The sequence below is a fragment of the Nyctereutes procyonoides genome, unplaced genomic scaffold, assembly GCF_905146905.1.
Source record: "Nyctereutes procyonoides isolate TBG_1078 unplaced genomic scaffold, NYPRO_anot_genome, whole genome shotgun sequence".
Lineage (NCBI taxonomy): Eukaryota > Metazoa > Chordata > Mammalia > Carnivora > Canidae > Nyctereutes > Nyctereutes procyonoides.
The window spans coordinates 71425550-71443254 of NW_026575052.1; the positions used below are offsets into that span (position 1 = coordinate 71425550).

General features: G+C 45.3%; 1 protein-coding gene across 1 annotated transcript in view; it reads left to right on the forward strand.

Annotated features, from left to right (window-relative positions):
• Positions 1-16865, forward strand: part of PIP4K2A (phosphatidylinositol-5-phosphate 4-kinase type 2 alpha) — a 177317-nt gene extending 160452 nt beyond the window's left edge. The window contains exons 7-10 of the mRNA XM_055332768.1: positions 1676-1789; positions 10506-10749; positions 13207-13310; positions 15907-16865. Of these exons, the coding sequence (XP_055188743.1) occupies positions 1676-1789; positions 10506-10749; positions 13207-13310; positions 15907-15987 (543 nt within the window). The 3' untranslated portion in view covers positions 15988-16865. The remainder of the gene's footprint in view (positions 1-1675; positions 1790-10505; positions 10750-13206; positions 13311-15906) is intronic.
• Positions 16866-17705: the final 840 nt, after the last annotated feature.

The following is a 17705-nucleotide window of genomic DNA, read 5'->3' on the forward strand; positions in this document are numbered from 1 at the left end:
GAATGGTTCTATTTGTCCATTTTGCATACTCCTGCGACCTAGTTTTTTACCTGCTTGCTCTCCTGTCTTTCTCTCACACTAGATCACAGACTCCTTTAGAATAGAAATGTTGACCTGTTCATTTTTGCATCCATGGACATTTGGTAACTGCTAATTGAATCAAATCTTTGGATTTCTGATCTTTGCTATACTCGCTTTGTAAAGATAATTATTTTGGCAATAGTTTTAGCAAATTAAAAATCACAAAACTTCTAGGGCACCTGGGTGGCTCAGTTAGTTAAGTGTCTGCCTTTGGCTCAGGTCATGATCTTGGGGTCCTGGGATCAAGCCCAAGCCCAGCATCAGGCTCCCTGCTCAGCGGGCAAGTCTGCTTCTCACTCTCCCTCTGCCCCTCCTGCTCATGCATACGTGCTCTCTCTTTTCTCCCTCTCTCTCTCAAATAAAATCTTTTTTAAAAAATTGCAAGACTTTGAATTTTTTTGCAAAATTAAGATGAGTACCAGAGCTACAAATTTGGAATTACATAATGTGTGTATATGTGTATGTACAGACAGATGTGAATAGTTTACACAGAGCAGTTGGGGCCTTTGATAGATGCTTCTGTGTATCTCTGGAGTGGGTTTTCTTTTATTACTCTGAGTAACAGCAGGGGTCACAGTATGGGGAGCAGGAAGGAGAGTATGTTCTCGGATTTTTTTTTTTTTCATTTAGCTCACACTTATGGGAAACCTAGCCATTGAGACATTCATTAGCATACTAAGAAAATATCTTATGTTGGATTCCTTTCAGCTGAAAGAAATAAGCTATGATTAGCTGACGGGAGTAGGGAGGGGTTTTGATTGGTCTTGAGCTCTCCCGGAATACAGGGTGCACGAAGTTGCATAGAACAATCCACACTAAAAGTATATGCCCATATTATCCTATAGGATAAGCTGTGTTTTTCTACTGCTTGTGACCCATGTTTTGATAGTCACCCCTTACTGTGCGTGTGGCCGTCAGCACAAGGACAGGGTAGTTGCCGGCTCACCACCCTCTTGTTTATTTGTAAAAGACAGAACTTCTTATTTTAATATGTCTCAAGACATTTTCCTTTGGCATTGTCCAAATGCAACCAGAACTTTCTTCTTGATGGGGTGGTGACCTTCTAGAAGGAGCAGATGGCCAACCTCTGGCCGCATATTCTTCTTGGCTGAGAAATTAGATACGATTATGGGTGGTGCTTTCCTGAGACAAGATAACCTGTTATTTGTAACATGAGCCCAGCAAAGGCTATCCAAAAAGTGTCGCGGGTGTGGAGTTGGGTTGTACCAGTAAGGAAATTGGAGGTTCCTGACAAAAGTCCAAGAATACAAATTCTATACTTAGAAGACTTCTTGTAAGAGAGTGAATCTAAGAAAGCAGGCAGGTTTCTGCCGTGAAATCTGTTACCAAACTTCATAATATGGAGAATGCGTGACCCTCCACTCCTAGTGAGATTGCGTCCAGTGGTCGTAGCTCACTGGTGCCCCCTCGCGGTGGTCAAGCCACCTCGCATTTTGTCGCCTTGGGTAAGACGCCTGCCCTGAGCCAGGCCGACTCCATCTCCCGGGGTGGGTGCCTAACCTCCTGGGCTGGAAGGCATATATTTCTTAGATTTCATTCAAACTCCTTTCATACTCTTTGTCCTTTGTTTCAGGCCAAAGAACTACCGACTTTAAAGGATAATGATTTCATTAATGAGGGTCAAAAGATTTATATTGATGACAACAACAAAAAGGTGTTCCTGGAAAAACTGAAGAAAGATGTTGAGGTAAGAAAAGTCGAGGTAAAGGGCAGTCCCATCGTAGAAATGTCACCACTCTTGGTCTTTAGAAGCTTCTTCAACCATCTGCTTAAATCTGCAACCGAGGCAAAAAATACATACTGTACCTGATGAACATCAGATCGAAACAGGTGCATCCTTCTAGATGATCTGGTTCAGGAAAGAAGTGTGCTGGTTCAGCAGCTCCTTCCTTTAGATGATGGACCAAGGAAGGCACCGGCCATCGCCTGCCGGGCGTCCCCACCCTCAGGTTCCCACGTTCTTGGTCAGAGAGGAGCCTGTGTGGTGGCAGCCTGCTCTCACTGCCGCAGCCAGAGGGAGGGTACCTGTCACACAGCAAAACATTTCAAAAAACAAATGTTGAGTAACTATTTGAATGTGGGGTTTTCTTCATCTAAACCACATCTCGCTGTGAGTAAACACCGCCCCGGTCACCTGGTGCTTTCACATTTCCACCAGCCTCTGTGAAAGTAGTGTCATTAGGCCCACCAAACCTTCCCCCTCGTGGGAACAGCACAAAGGCAGCTCGCGACCCCGGCATCACAGGAGGTGGCTGTGACACGTAAAATATTGTGTGAAAATGGGCTTTTTGTTTCTCATGAGGGAGGGTGTTTGTGGGTTTTTTTTTTTTTTTGGTGTTATTTTGTTTAAGAATTAAAATATACTTACCCCTATCCTTTTGTTGATTTTAAAGGCATCACAGCTCTCTTGTCGGACATCCTTTTATAAAGAGTCCTTTAAAAATTAATTCAAGGAAAAAAAGATTTTCTTGAGATTTGTTAGGTTTACATGACTATGCAAAGGAAATCCTAATGTAGACAGTTACTAAACAAAGTTTTTCTGAGCTGTTACTTTCAGTCATATGCACATGTGAATGTGGTATACTTTTTTTAAATTTTTATTTTTTTACTTTGAAATACAGTCGTCCCCCCCTCTGCCATCCCCCACCCATACACACACCAGTACAACTCTCTACTCAGAGAGAGGCCCTAGTGGACAGTTTACTTCTTGATGTCATTAAACAAAAGCAAAGAAAATGGCTCAACCAGAGAATGAGTGTCTTGCGTTCGACTGTATCCCCCAATAGGGCAGAGCAGGTTTACAATTCCCTTTATAGAGTTCTGACATCCCTTCCATTGTAAGACACCCAGGCTGATTGAGTGAGTTCGTAATTGTTTTTTAGGTTATGAACTATTTTCATAAAAAATGTTTACTTATTTTTTTAACCTACTTGGTGTATATACTTCAGTTAGAACCTAAATATTGTTTCTTTGTGAAGGATACAAGCGTCTGCTTACAAAGGGAAGTTGAAAAAAGTGTTTGCTTTTATCGTTTACAATTTTTTTCTCCAGTCTTTCATTAATAAACAGTTATTTTTCCACTGTTGCCAGTGGTTACTATTACAGTCTTTATTGGTTAAACATTAGTTAAACATTTCCCATACTTCAGTGTCAACTTGATCTAAGTGATAAGTACTCTAGGTAGATGTCCTCACTTTCGGTTTTTTATTCATCAATCAGCAAATCTTTGATCCTGAGAAAAAGACCATTTGAGCAATTATGGTAAATATCCTTTAGGGTTATGTGCACTCTGCCAAAAAAAATTTATTTTTGATTTTTTTTTTGTTTCCATGCTTTTTTCTGTTGGCTGTGTATCACTGGGATATTTAGACTCCAGACATAATGTAACTGAAGCAGTACACATTTACAGTTGAATTACATGAGGATCCTCTCAGCCCTTTTGTTGTCTCTAATAATGTCCTTGATTAGAGGATTTGGATAGTTTAATCCCATGCAGGGCTCTCGCACTTAGCTGTTTTGTTGAAATGGAAGCAGGGCATAAAGCATTCTTTCATTAAAAAAAAAATCTCAATGGCTGATAAAAATATCTTTAGTTTTGAAATTCATGCAGAAGCATCATTAAATTTTTAAGCAGGTAATTATGGTGAAGTAGCTTGACATCTGATCTTGATAAATGAGACTAGAATTTAATCTAGTTTTGTTTTTTCATTAACACTCTGCTTTCTAATTCAGCTGACTGGCCTGTTAGTTTGAGAATAGTTTTTTGGTTTGGGGTGGGGGATGGGGGCAGGGACAACTCTGTTTTTTACTTGATGCTTAAGATAAAAGAGGAGTCTATTACAGCCCAAGAGGTAATCTGTTTTTATAGCAAAAAAAAAAAAAGAAAATAACTGTCATGAGAATCTAGCTGCTTTTTTTTTTCCTGCAACTGAAATCCTGCTCTGTTCATATACCCTGAAAATATTTCAGTTCAGAAAGCTTTGCACATAACTACGTATTGGTGAGCCCGTTTCTCCAAAAGACAGTGCTCTGTGGAGAGTGAAAATCACTTTGGCCTTCTGGCCTGCGTGTGGCCGGCTCCGACCAATGACAGTGGATGGTGGAGAGGCGGCATGATCTCCTCTCATGGGCTCAGGCTGGGAGCCCAGGGGTGCCTGGGAGCACCCTTACTGCAGGGCATCTCAACTGTTGTGTTACTGGGTGTGCGGGAAGGAGAAGGTGGGCCACTGACATTGACCGAGCCATGAGTAGAGCCCGAACTCCTCCTGTGCAGTCATTCTCTCTTCCCTTGTAACAACTCCTGAGGATGCGGGCCGTCACCCCCTCTATGGATGAGAACACTGAGCCCGGAGACTCTATGCAGGTTGCTCAGACACACACAGCTACTAAGTCCAGGCTGGGATTTGAGGCTGGCAGAGGCCACATTTCTAAACTGCTCTGATATAAAACACAAACCGAAAATGTCTGCGAGAACACAGTTGAGACTTTGTTTCCCAATAAATGCTCCAGAGGAGGATTATTAAAACTTTTAACAAGTGACACATAATAGCTGTTAAATAGGGCTGGCTGGAGTTTGAATTCTGCATTGCAGATGTGTTAATTCAGTCGAACCAATGTGTTAATAAAGTTAGCAAATAAAGCGAGTTTAAATGTTGAGAAGGAGAGTTTATTAATAGTGCTCTTACCACATAGTTCTCTAGAAGGGCTCGTGGCAGGGCTCATTAGAGGTCTCAGAGAAGATTCGAGCTCAAAGATTTGGCATAAAGAGGAATTAATTATGAAGGAATCAGATTAGGTGAGATGTTATGAGGGAAAAAGAAGCCGACCAAAGGTCTGGCAAATAATTATTAAGAAGCTGGAAAGGAGGAAAGGCAAAGAAGGGTCTAAGGATTATAAAGATTTAAAAATGGTCATGCTTTGAAATCTTATGTACTTAAAAAAAAATCAATAAATTGGAGCCAGAAGCTTAAAAGGATGAACAGAAAACAGAGCAAATATGTATTAAGTTCCTCAAAGTCAGCTTCAGGCAAACCCCAGCAGTGGAGCCCCTCCTTCCCCCTCCTCTCCCTCCTCCCCTCCCTCCTTACCCCTCCCCTCCATGTGGAATCTTCCAGGCCACAGTAGTTTTGTGATACCCAGCAGGAATTTTCTCTAACAAGAATCTTGGGTTTATTGCCACATTTCATTCCATTCCACTTCAGAAGAGAATTAAAACTAAGTTTGTGAAGATAAGAGCTGGTGAATCTACGGGCCTTTTCCATTTCTCTTATGGGCCTACCTGACTTGAACATGTCAACGTGTTTAAAGTGGGGGTTTGATGAGAAAGGCCTTCCACTGTAATAACAACACAGGCAATTACAAAACAGCCTCCATTGTCACCTGCGAGGCGCTGTCTTCATTGCCAAAGCTGGATTTTCTCTCTCTCTCTCCTCTGTCCACCCCACTGTGAGTTCAGTGGTATTATCCCATTTTATAGGTTCGATAACTGAAGCTCAGAGAGGTAAACTCATTGTGAAGGCACAGAGCTAAGAAGTGAGAGAAAGAAGATTTAATCTCCCATCTGATTCCCAAACCCATTCTCTTTTGATTTTAAAGATTATCTGGTACTTTACTTAAGGAACTCACAGGGTCACCCTTACCAGCAAACCCATGCTCTTAACCACTGTGCTGTCCTTGGTCTTGCATCTCCCCCTCAGTGTCATAGATCTGAAAACTTACAATGTCATAGCCACTGGGGGCTGCAGTTGGGTTCCGGGACCTTGGGTGGGTCAGAACAGCTTCTACCAGTCACCGATGGTTTCGTTTGGTGTTTTGGGTACAGAGCCTCCTTACTGGGCAAGGAGCCCGGTGTGACTGCAGAGCTGCGGCCGAGAAAGGGCCTAGCATTGTGAGCAGCACCGACGCAAGAGGGGCCACTCAGGCCCGCAGACCCCCTACCGAGTAAGGCAGTCCAGCCCCGGCTGTCATCCCGGCCCGGCTGACCTTTGCAGGTTCATGGAGGGCAGCCCCTCACTTTTATAGTAAAGCACACACTTGAAGGCATGTTTGAAAGCCAGCCATCTGAAGGTCGAACAGTAGACTTACATGTCACAGAGATAGTCCGTTCTGCAGAGACGCAGGGTAAAGGTCTCCTTTTGCTTCTAGGAGCTGCTGCCTCTGCCTTTGGTCTCAAACTAAGGGTTTCCTTATTGCTTTGTTCTATGTTGTTACTTGGCTGGGATGCTTATCTCTTCGAGAAAGGCGTTAGGGAAATTAGGGTCCTAGTTCACTTGTTCAGTGCACAGCAAGACCTACGATCACTTCCTGGCAGTCAGGAATGCAGCGAGGGCAGAAACAGCCAGAGTCCCTGCCCTCGTGGGCTGCCATGCTCGGGGAAGACACGTCTACTCAGATAATCTCACCAGATAAACGTGCACCTAAGCCGAGCATCAGTAGGGAAAAGTGTGCTGGTCCATCTATCCTTGCCTGCACTTTGGGGATGTGGCCAAGTCAGGAATCTGGAAAGGCTTCTGTAAGCAGGTGTCTCCGCAGCTGAGATCTGGAGGATCTGAGTGGGAGGCAACTGGGTGCTGGTGAGAGGGCCAGAAGGTGGCCCGGAATAGGGTCAGGACAGCCCAAGGAGTAACAGGCCGAACTGTCCTGGCCCACTGGGCCATGTTCGAGTTTGCTTCTGCCCTGCAAGACGTGGGAGACCATCGAAAGGCCTTAAGCGGGGGCAGGGCAAGATCACACTTGCATTTTGAAAAGCTCTTCCCTTCGCAGGGGACTGGGGGGCAGTAGGCATAGCATCGATCGTTACCACTTCCCTGGGAAAAGGGATGGAGAGTAGGGGGTCTTTGCCCTGCCACCCATGAAGCAGAACAGGACCTGGCCTGGCCAAGCCCCCACCCACCTTATAGCCACAACACACACACACACACACGGGACCTCTGTGGGGAGATGTTGCCACCTGGGAACCAGTGTCTGCAGCTGAGCCCAGACCTCTAGAGGGTGTCCAGGATGGGCAAAGGGGGCAGGCCAGATGGATTCTAGAAAGAGGGGTCGGGGCAGGCACTGTGCAGTGGGGGGAGGGCAGGGGCAATGCAGGAAACAAAAGAGGCACTGGCCCTGTTCTCGGGAGCTCAGGCCGAGCTCAGCCCCAGGCACAGCCTCCCGGGACCCAAGGCCACTCGTCATACCTGCTGGGGGTGAGAGGGTATGACTGGGTGTTTCTGATGTGGTGTTTCTGAATCACTAGGCCCCCGGGGTGTTTTGAAGGGGGAAGAAAGCAGGCTTTGTGATGAAGTCTGTTGTTGGCATGCTGGTGGCGGATACCCTCGCCGAGACCCGCAGTCCTAGTAACTGGGAGGCCCTCCTCCTCAGAAACCATTTGATTTGATTGACTCATTTTTTCCCTACCAGCGTTGCAAAGAGCAGGACTTGGGAAAAGCTGCCTTAATGCAGTTTCCAGAAGCAGAGTAATGCAGTATAAAGACCAAGAGCTTTGAACCTAGGCTCCGGAATTCACTACTTCTTAGCTTTGATTCCTTGGGCAAGCTCTTTTAATCTTCCTCAGCCTGCTGGCTGCCTGTGCAGGATCGGAATGCCTGTCGGGCCAGGCCAGCTGTCTCCGTACAGCAGGGTGCACTGTGCTCCCCAAATCCATGGGCTCATGTGGAGCCCACCAGGTACCCAAGACCCAGTTACACGGCCGGTTGGTACAAGATTCAAGCACTTCACGGTATTGTCACTCCCTCAAGAGGGGGAAGGTTGCCCACACAAATGAGTTCCTGGCCATATGCACCCTGACTGACACCCAGCAGTGCCAGGGGGGTATGGGAGGATGAGCAGTCTATGGCCACAGGCTGAGGGAGGTGGAAGTGGAAAGTTGTTCTGTGATTACTTTAAAAGAGGAGTTTGGGAGAGCCCATGGGAGGAGGAACAGCTTCCTCTGTCTCTGGGGCTCAGAAAATTGATTGAAGGCATGAGAATCAGTGCTGTTTTGTTATTGGCTTTTTTTTTTTTTTTACTAGAATAAGGAACATCTTTATTTCTTTACCCAGCTTGACTGAGCTATAGTTGACCAACATATTATTATAAGATATTCAGTATATACACAGTGATGATCTGATGGATGTATCCATTGTGAAAGGATTTCCCCCTCAAGTTATGAACACAACCATCACCTCACATATTTACCTTTTTTGTTTTTCTTCTGGTGAGAACATTTCAGTTCTACTCTCTTAGCAAGTTTCAATTATCCAATACAGCGTTACCAACTATAGTCACCATGTTATGTATTAGGTCCTTCATCTGATAGCTATAGGCTCGTACCCTTTTACCACCCTATTTTTCCCACCCCCCTCAGCCCTTGGCAGCCACTGAGTTCAAATCACACACACACGTGAGATCACACAGTATATATCTTTCCTTGTCTGGCTTATTTCACTTAGCATAACACCCTCCAGGTTCATCCATGTTGTCAAAATGACAGCATTTCTTTTTTAAGGCTTAACATTCCACTGTGTGTGTGTGTGTGTGTGTGTGTGTGTGTGTACACATTTTCTTGATCCATTGACAGACACTTAGCTTGTTTCCCTGCCTTGGCTATGATGAATCATGCTGCAGTGCACAGGGGGATATAGAGGTCTCTTCACGATGATGATTTTGTTTCCTCTGGCTACATACCAGGACTGAGATTGCCAGATGGATCATAGGGCAGCTGTATTTTTAATTCCTTGAGAACCCTCCATACTGTTCTCTACAGGGGCTGCCCCAATTTGCATTCCCACTGACGGCGCAGGAGGTTCTCTCTTCTCCACATCCTCACAAACACTTGTTATCTTGTCTTCCTGATACTAGCCATCCTGACAGGTGTGGGTGACATCTCATTGTGGTTTTGATCGGCCCTTCTCTGACAATGGGTGATGTTGAGCATCTCTGTGTGCCTGTTGGCCACTCAGCACTCTTTTTTGTGAAAGGGTTTGCATGCATCAATTTCTTTCTAAGTATGAGCTTTCTCCTACCTTGCTTACATATCTAAACAAAGGTTTGCGTGATTTTTTTTCCCCCCTGGGCTTAAATGAGGAGTCAGTCTGGCCCCTGGGGGACTGATGGTGGGCAGACAAGGAAATGGGGACTGAGGAGGAGGAGAGCAGGCAAGAGGAGGCCTGGTCCAGTGAGGAGCTGAAGGCCTCAGGGAGCAGCGGGGGCAGGTCCTCTCCTTGTCTTTAAGGGAGCCCGGCCCTCTCAGCTCAGAAACCTAGCTGCTTCCTAACAGGCTCTGGAGAAAATAATGACTCCACGGGTCTCCACAAATTGATTTCACCTCATTTTCAGCCAGAACGTCAAGACCTATGGTTTCATATGCTTGCCATTTCCTCAATTCAGCCCGAGTCACCCAAGGCCCACCAGCTGCTCCGCATCCTTGAGCGAGGGTGGCACCAAGTCCTCCAAGAGTCGGGGTCACACGTCTTCCTGGGCCACGAGCCCAGGGTCAGAGCAGTCCCGGGCCGGGCCGGGCCGGGCCGGGCCGAGCCAGCCGCTGGGGAGCAGGGAGTGCTTTAGCTTTAGCCAGCAGATGGCCTGCCACGTTGTGTCCTCCCTAACACCAGCCACGCTTTAACTAGATAAATCTATCGATCAATAAATTGAAATGAGCGATTGCTTCAGATCAGGTGTCTGGGTATCTCTAAGAAGAGTCCTGACCTGAGAATCCAAGCAGAACCCGGCAGGCAGGAGTAGGCTAACCCGAAGAGCTGGGTCTCACCGAGGTGGAGCCGGGGAAGGAGGAGGGGGAATCCTGAGAAGCGAACCACCTTCAGAGTCTCTGGTCCTCCCGCTTCCATCCTCAGGAAAGTGGAGCAGGACAGGACTTCGTTATTCACCAAAGCGTTGACACAGGCATTTGCTGGTTGATTGGGACATTTGGGCTTTTACTTATTTGTGATGGACAGCATAATAATCTCCTCTCTGCCCAGTGTGCTGAATTTCAAAGTGCTTTCACAAGAGACTCTGCTGGAAGCTACTTGGGAGGTCCTTGGTTTTTCCCATCAGCCAGTCTTAATTGTTGGGAGAACAGCTTTCCTCCCTCCTTCTTGCCAGTCATGCTCTCTGCTCTCTGGTGTAATCCAAGCTCTATGTGATCAATGTATGCCTCTCAGCGTCCAGCTTTGCGTTTCAGGGAAAATAATACTAGTACACGGCCAGCCTGAAGTGGGGGGCTACATGTTTGGCCAGAGAGCAGCCCGGAACTGAGAGAGCCTCATAAGGGAGGCCCCCCCGCGGCTGGCCACCTCTTGGGGAGACCCTCACCTCGTCTCTGCTGCCTTCACTTGCAGTGTGCCCCATGCATTTCCCTGAGCTTGTCCTCTTCAAATCTGAGGTGTTAAGGCCTAGCTGACCCTGTTGCCTCCCATCCCCAGTTTCTTGCCCAGTTAAAGCTCATGGACTACAGCCTACTGGTGGGAATCCACGATGTGGAGAGAGCTGAACAGGAAGAGGTGGAGTGTGAAGAGAATGATGGGGAAGAGGAGGGTGAGAGCGATGGCACTCACCCCGTCGGGACCCCTCCAGACAGTCCCGGGAACACGCTGAACAGCTCCCCGCCCTTGGCTCCTGGGGAGTTTGATCCGAACATTGACGTTTATGGAATTAAATGCCATGAAAGTAAGCACAGTTATCATCAACTCTTTTTATCTGTGAAATGGTTTGATTTTTTGCAGTTTACTGCCAGTAATTGTAATCCCAGTTCAAAGTGTGCTGGCCTCTGAGATTATTCTCCAGAGCCTCAATAATTGATTCAGGGGCAAGGGTGTGTTAAAAGTAACTGTAATCTCTGGTCTTAGAACATAATGTCATAAGGTCCTTGAATTTGGTGATGTTGAGGGAGTAGAGCAAAGCCACAAACTATTTTATATATACAACACACATGTGCACACACTAACGTAAATGTAGGTAACATATAGAAGAAAAACTTTTAAAAAAGATTTTATTTATTTATTCATGACAGAGAGAGACGGAGACATACGCAGAGGGAGAAGCAGGCTCCCTGCAGGGAGCCCAGTGCGGGACTCAGTCCCAGGACCTCCCCGGTCACAACCTGAGCCAAAGGCAGACATTCAACCACTAAGCCACCCAGAAGAAATGTTAAAAAAATTTTTCTTAGCCATCTCTTTTGTGGCTCTAGTATGTGGCCCCTCTGAACCTCACTCGGATACCCTGCAAGGGTGGGTGTTTCATCACTACCAGCCCTTTCCTTTTTCAGGAGCGCCGCAGCAGAGCAGCCCAGAGAGTGGGATGAGAATGTCTGATTTGCTGTTGTGTCCGTGCTCTGCTGAGCTGCACCCCCTGCCCCACCCGCATTAAAGGGTCTGTGGCTCTCTTTAGAGTGAGCTAATCTTAATCCTCAAAATCTGTATAACTATTTCAAGGAGGATTGCCTTCTACATCCTTAACTACTTATACATGAGAAAACCAAAATAATTTAGAGAGATGATAAATTCAGGCCTTTTGGTTTTTGAGTAATAAAAATGGTAGGTCATCATTGTTTAAAAAAAAATCTCATGTACCATATCATCCAAGTGAGTTTGAGTTGTGTTTTTTATTTTGCTCACCAAAATTTTCAACACAGAAATTTAGATATAGTCTAATGTACTTATCTTATTGTTTATAGTTAAAGCAGCATTATAGTTTTGGAAGTACATAGAAGACCGATCTTATAGATGCTACATGTCTTTGTCCAGTTCTGATGCTAGACTCAATGAGAATTATGAAGGGTCATATGTACAAGCATGCCTCAAAGATACTGTGGGTTCACTTCTGGACTATCACAGTAAAGCAAGTGGAATGAATTTTTTGGTTTCCAGTACATAAAAAATTTATGTGTACACTATACTATATAGTCTATTAAGCGTGCAATAGCATTATGTCTTAAACAATTAAAAAAATACACATATCTTATTTTAAAAATACTTTATTGCTGAAATATACTAACCATCTGAACTTTTTTTTTTTTTAAGATTTTATTTACTTATTCATGAGAGACAGAGAGAGAGAGGCAGAGACACAGGCAGAGAGAAGCAGACTCCATGCAGGGAGCCCGATGTGGGACTCGATCCGGGGTCTCCAGGATCACACCCTGGGCTGAAGGCGGCGCTAAACCGCTGAGCCACGCGGGCTGCCCACCATCTGAACTTTCAGTGAGTTGTAATCACTGATCACAGATCACCATAAAAATATAATAATGAAAAAGTTGAAAACATTGCCAGAATGTGAGAGACACAAAGTGAGCAAACGCTGTTGGAAAAATGGTGCTGACAGACTTGCTTGATGCAAGGTGGCCACATACCTTCAGTTTGTAAAGAAGGCAGTATCTGCAAAGCACAATGAAACTGTAATGGGAGAAAGGGATGAAGGACCATAATTACCTCTACTTGTTGTATTTTAAGAATAGCATTTTTCTTTACACCAAAGCAATACATAATCATTAAGGAAAATGCACATTAACAAAAAAATGAAAAGAATCTTGCCCTTGGACCTTTACTGGTAGTATTCTGGGGTTATACTTTTTTTTTTTTTCCTTTTAAATGGAGAGAGAACTCAGAACAGAGAATTAAGCTATTTAACAGGGATACACAGGAGTTATGTGGACTTTTTTTCACAAATTACTATTTTATTTTTAATCACTTTTTTTTTATTCGAGGCTAGCTGACACACAGTTACATTAGTTTCAGGTGTAGAACATACTGACTAGACAAGTTTATATGTGATGCTGTGCTCACCACAAGTGTGGCTACCATCTGTCCACAGCACTGTTGCCACATCCCTGCCTACATTCCTTATGCTGTGCCTTTTTCCTCCTGTGACTTACTCATTCTGTAACTGGAAGCCTTGTATCCCCCAACCCCCCTCACCCATTTTGCTTCTCTCCTCATCCCATAAACACAAAGGAGGGCATAAAAAATGTGTTGTTGTTTTTTTTTCTTAGAATGTGTTTGAACTTCAGTGTACAGGGCCTTTGTTTTCAGACTCTTCCAATCCCTGTCCTGAACCCTGCACCCTCCAGGGCACGCTTCTCCAGGGGGTGGCATTTGTCCCACATTCACTGCTCTCATCCCTTTACAGACTCTCCCAGGAAAGAGGTGTACTTTATGGCCATTATTGACATTTTGACTCATTATGATGCAAAAAAGAAAGCAGCCCACGCGGCAAAAACTGTTAAGCATGGCGTAAGTATCTCCACTCTGTTTCCTTCTCTGCTTCTGGGCCCCTGATGCTGTCTGTGGTGCGGGGACCAGCTCTGGTTGTCTTCTTGCCACCAAGCTGTCCAGAGGCCCTCAGTGGTTCTTGTTCGCTTGGGGGGTCGAGTTTGGAGTGTGAAATATAGAGTCAGCAAATGCCAACAGCTAATGTAGCCCTCCCTAAACTTTGAGCAAGTCGCTTAAACTCAGCAGCTAGTCGTCTTTCGACACACTGGGGATACTACTGACAGACACATGCGTCTCTAGAATATTGTACAAATTCGTTTCTGTTAGGAAAATGCTTCAAAGATAAAAGCAAAGACAGCTAAGTGTTTTAACATGAATTCTCAAAACTGACATGATCAGAACTGAAGCGCAATCCTATGCTTCAGACACTTCCCGAATATGCAGTATTATTTTTTTGTGCAGTGAATTGTATTTTTTCTATTATAGAAATCTTTTGGGTGCAAGATCTAAGTTTAATAACATGAATTCTTCACCTTTATTGTGCTTGTTCTAAATTATCACTATTCTAGGCACATGTTGACTTGTTGAATTGCCCATGACAAGCCTGTGAAGGGTACTAGTGTATCCCTGTTTATCAGTTGAAAAAAACTGAGGGAGAAAGCCCAGGTCTAGAAGGTGGTAGAAATGGGACTGCTCCCCAGAACCAAGCCCAGCCCCCCATTCCATGCTAGTCCCATCCCCCTCCCCTACCAGCAGATCCCACCTGCCTGGCTGAACTTCACCAGTTGTGAATATCCATTATGCTTGTATCGTAGAGACTTGTTTTGGCTTTCCAGGTGTTGCTAAAAAAGCCAGAGACCCCATCCCATAGAGATGAACCTGGACCTTGCCTTGTTCACACTGGAAGGAGAGGTACCTCCTCAGTAGTGTGTACAACCAAGCAAGACACACTGGAACCTCAACCTCTATTCGAGACCCCTTTTCTGTATTTTTAAAATCAAACATGCTGTCCTCCCAGCAAGGGAAGGAACCAGCCTAAAACCATATTCAATTTTCCAAAGACACAGTTACATCAGCAGCCACTATTTATGGTATTCCTACTGTGTGCAATGCAGGGACTAACACCTCAGGCAATCCACAACAAGTGTTGGAAATCCTGTATGAGTAAGAGAGGAGGGCACCACTAGCTCTCACCCAGCCGCTGGCGTCGCAACCTTCAGAGTCGCATTTGTTAAAATGTGTGCATGCCCGATGCACATCCCCTTTCCCTGATCCGAGTCCAGTTCCAGAGGCAGGAGTGGGGGGGTGGTAGGTGGGAATGGTTCTCTAAAAGGCTCTGTAGTAATTCTGATGCTCCCCTCTGATTAAGAACCGTGGGTATACAGGAAGGACAGAACTGGGTCCAAATCCCCATGATCCTTACGTTAGCTCTCCTGGTCGTGTAACCTTGAGAAAACACTTTGGAGCTTGTGGGCCCTAGCTGGTGAAGGGGACCCGCCACCTTGCCAATAGGGTTTGCAGAGGATGTGTGAGGCCAACAAGCCAACTGGAGGGAGGCACTCTGTGCTGTCCCTGCCCTAAGTGCCCCAAAATGCCACACACCACGTGCAACTACACGTTGGCCGGAGTATGGCTCCTCATTCGTCTCCACCATCAGACACCAGCTCAGCTCCAACACATGCCACATGGCCTAAAACTGGGCTTTCTGCAGGAGCCACACATTCCACTTAGCAAAGGATGTTGTGTTGAGCTGCCACTGGCACCTCTTCTCTGCCTTCAAGGCCTGGGCTCCTCCGTGAAGATCCCAGGGGCCCCGGCCAAGCTTGGAAATCACAGGTTCCCCGGTGAGTCTGGGTCTAAAAATAACACCTGGTGACTTAGTAAAACTGGTCTTGGCCTTGGCAGCTCAGGAAACCGGCAGTAACTATATACCTTGAGTCTGGTCGCCAGTGCTGCCTCTTGTAATAGGAAATCCCCCACTGAGCACCCCCTCCTTGCTCCAAGCAGGTCTCTGTGCAGGGGAACAGTGGCACCCCTGTGCCCGTGCTGAGTGAATCCGGCCCCTGGCCCTCTGGGGGAGGTGCCGTCAGCAGCCTGATGTGTCTCTCACCTGGCCGTTGTGCCAGCTGACACGGGCCCTACTGCCGCTGCCCTCACCCCTCTCTAGAGCACTCAACCACTTGCCTGGATCCTGAAGAAGAAACACCATCCTATGTCATTGTCACTGGGATTTTCCTTTAGCCAAATGTTGCTATTAGGGTATCTCCAATGTGCTCTCCTGAAAAACAGAAATGTTGTTTGGCATGGCTTCTGAACGTAGGCCACACAGAGTCCACTGTGCGATAGGAACATCCCAAACATGGCTAGGTCACTTTTTTTAAGTTGCTGCAGTCACAGTGTGATCACAGCATCTGTCATTACTCTGAGTCTTTGCCTCATCTTCACAGAGATTCCTGAGAACCTTGATTATTCAGACACAATGTCCAAAATATTTTATGCTTTAAGAACAGAGGCAGAGATTGAAAAATGATCAGCTTTGTATTTAGCTGCAATTGGAAATTGCTACAGATACTAAGTAGTAATTGAATCGATATTCTTCTCCTTGACATCTGCCTAGGCTGGTGCAGAGATCTCGACCGTGAACCCAGAACAGTATTCAAAGCGCTTTTTGGACTTTATTGGCCACATCTTGACGTAACCTCCCACATGGCCTTGGACGGACATGAGCCCGGGAAGGAGAGAGAGGTGGCTTCGGTGTAGGAAACATGAAAACCAAACTCAGTGAAGCACACCTCCTCGTTTACATCTTCAGGCCAAGATGACTGATTTGGAGGCTACTCGCTTTAACAGCTACCTGATATTTCCCAGCATCGTTCTAGCTATTTCTGACACGTGTGTGTGTGCCGCGCACGTGTGTGTGTCTGTGCGTGCGTGCGCACGCGCGTATGCGTGTGTATTAAAAATTAATTAATGAAAGCCGATCAGCTTCAGTCAGAGTGCATTTGGGCAACAAGCCTCTGATTCCTGCTGTGGATGGATGGACGGATGGATGAGCACATGCGGGGGGAGGGGGTGAAGGAAATGCATGTCAGACCAACCATGTTGGCGTCACGCAATAAACTGTGGATCAGTTTATTTTCTGGAGTCGAAAGATGTGATAGTATTCATAATAATAATGAAGATAATAATAATGATGATAATAATGATGGTGATTAAAAGAAAAAGACTTACTGCGAATGTTACATTTCTACCCCGCACGCGGACACTCCTTAATAGTTGTACCCCGAGCCCCCGGCACTGCACACAGAGGAGTGCTGGCATCTCCAGCATGCCCCGGTTCGGGGTTCTGTCCGCATCACAGTGTTGGGACCCCAGCGTCCGGGGACGAATGCCCCTCCTCCAGCAAGAAGCTGATGCCCCTAGTGACTCTTGTCTGTACATTCTCACCTCAGTAAGTATGTCCAGGAAAACTGCTTAATTCTCTTTTCTTGCCTGGAGCTTCTTCACTGTTACACTCTTATGTTGCAATATAGGAATTAATGCTACAAAATAAAAATAAAGCTTACCTGAAAAGTGCATAGTTTTGGGCAATGTTATCTACATCTCCTACTGTGGGAAGGTGAGCGAAGCATTAGAACTCTGAATTCTCTTTGTTAACGATGGCAAATCTGAATTCTAAGATGTTTCTGTTTCACCATTGGTTAAACAGTGGTATTTTGTTATGAATTATCCCTTGAACTGAAACCCTCAATTTTACTGTTTACATTATTAGGAAAACAGGGATATTTTTGAATCTAAAAATTTAATGTACAGCATGTGATTTTTGAAGTTTACATGTAAAGTCATTTTACAGTGTAGGTGAAATAATGTTTGTCATATTTTGAAATGTATCCTGCAGTCCTGTTTTTGGGTGAATGTTTTATTCAAAGTACATGGTAGGCAGCCTTCTACAATAAAAGGAAAAGGGTTGTTTTGTTTCTTCCAGATGTACATTTATCAACCTGATGATTTTTTAAAAACATGTTTAACCCAAATCTGGTTATGTAAGCTCATTGCCCTAAACTGTGCTGATTGTGTTTTTAACCAGTTTATAAATTTCCAACATCGATCATGTATTTACCAACTTTCTGGCATTTTCTGAAAGGCGTCAAGCTAAAATATTAGACTTGCTTAGAGTAGGTTATCAACTTATACACTGTGCTAAAGCTGTGCCTTTGAAATTCTTTGTTTAAAATATGAGATGATTTTTGTAGGCAGTTTCAGAAAAGAAAAAAAAACCTACCCTTCAGTGATTACTTATAACTCAACAAATACCCCCTGCCGTACTGCCTCTTCCAAGAACTTTACTTCAGGGCTTATCAAGACTGCGATAATGCCCACTGTTGCGTTGGTTTACTTCGGAAAACATGAGGTGAT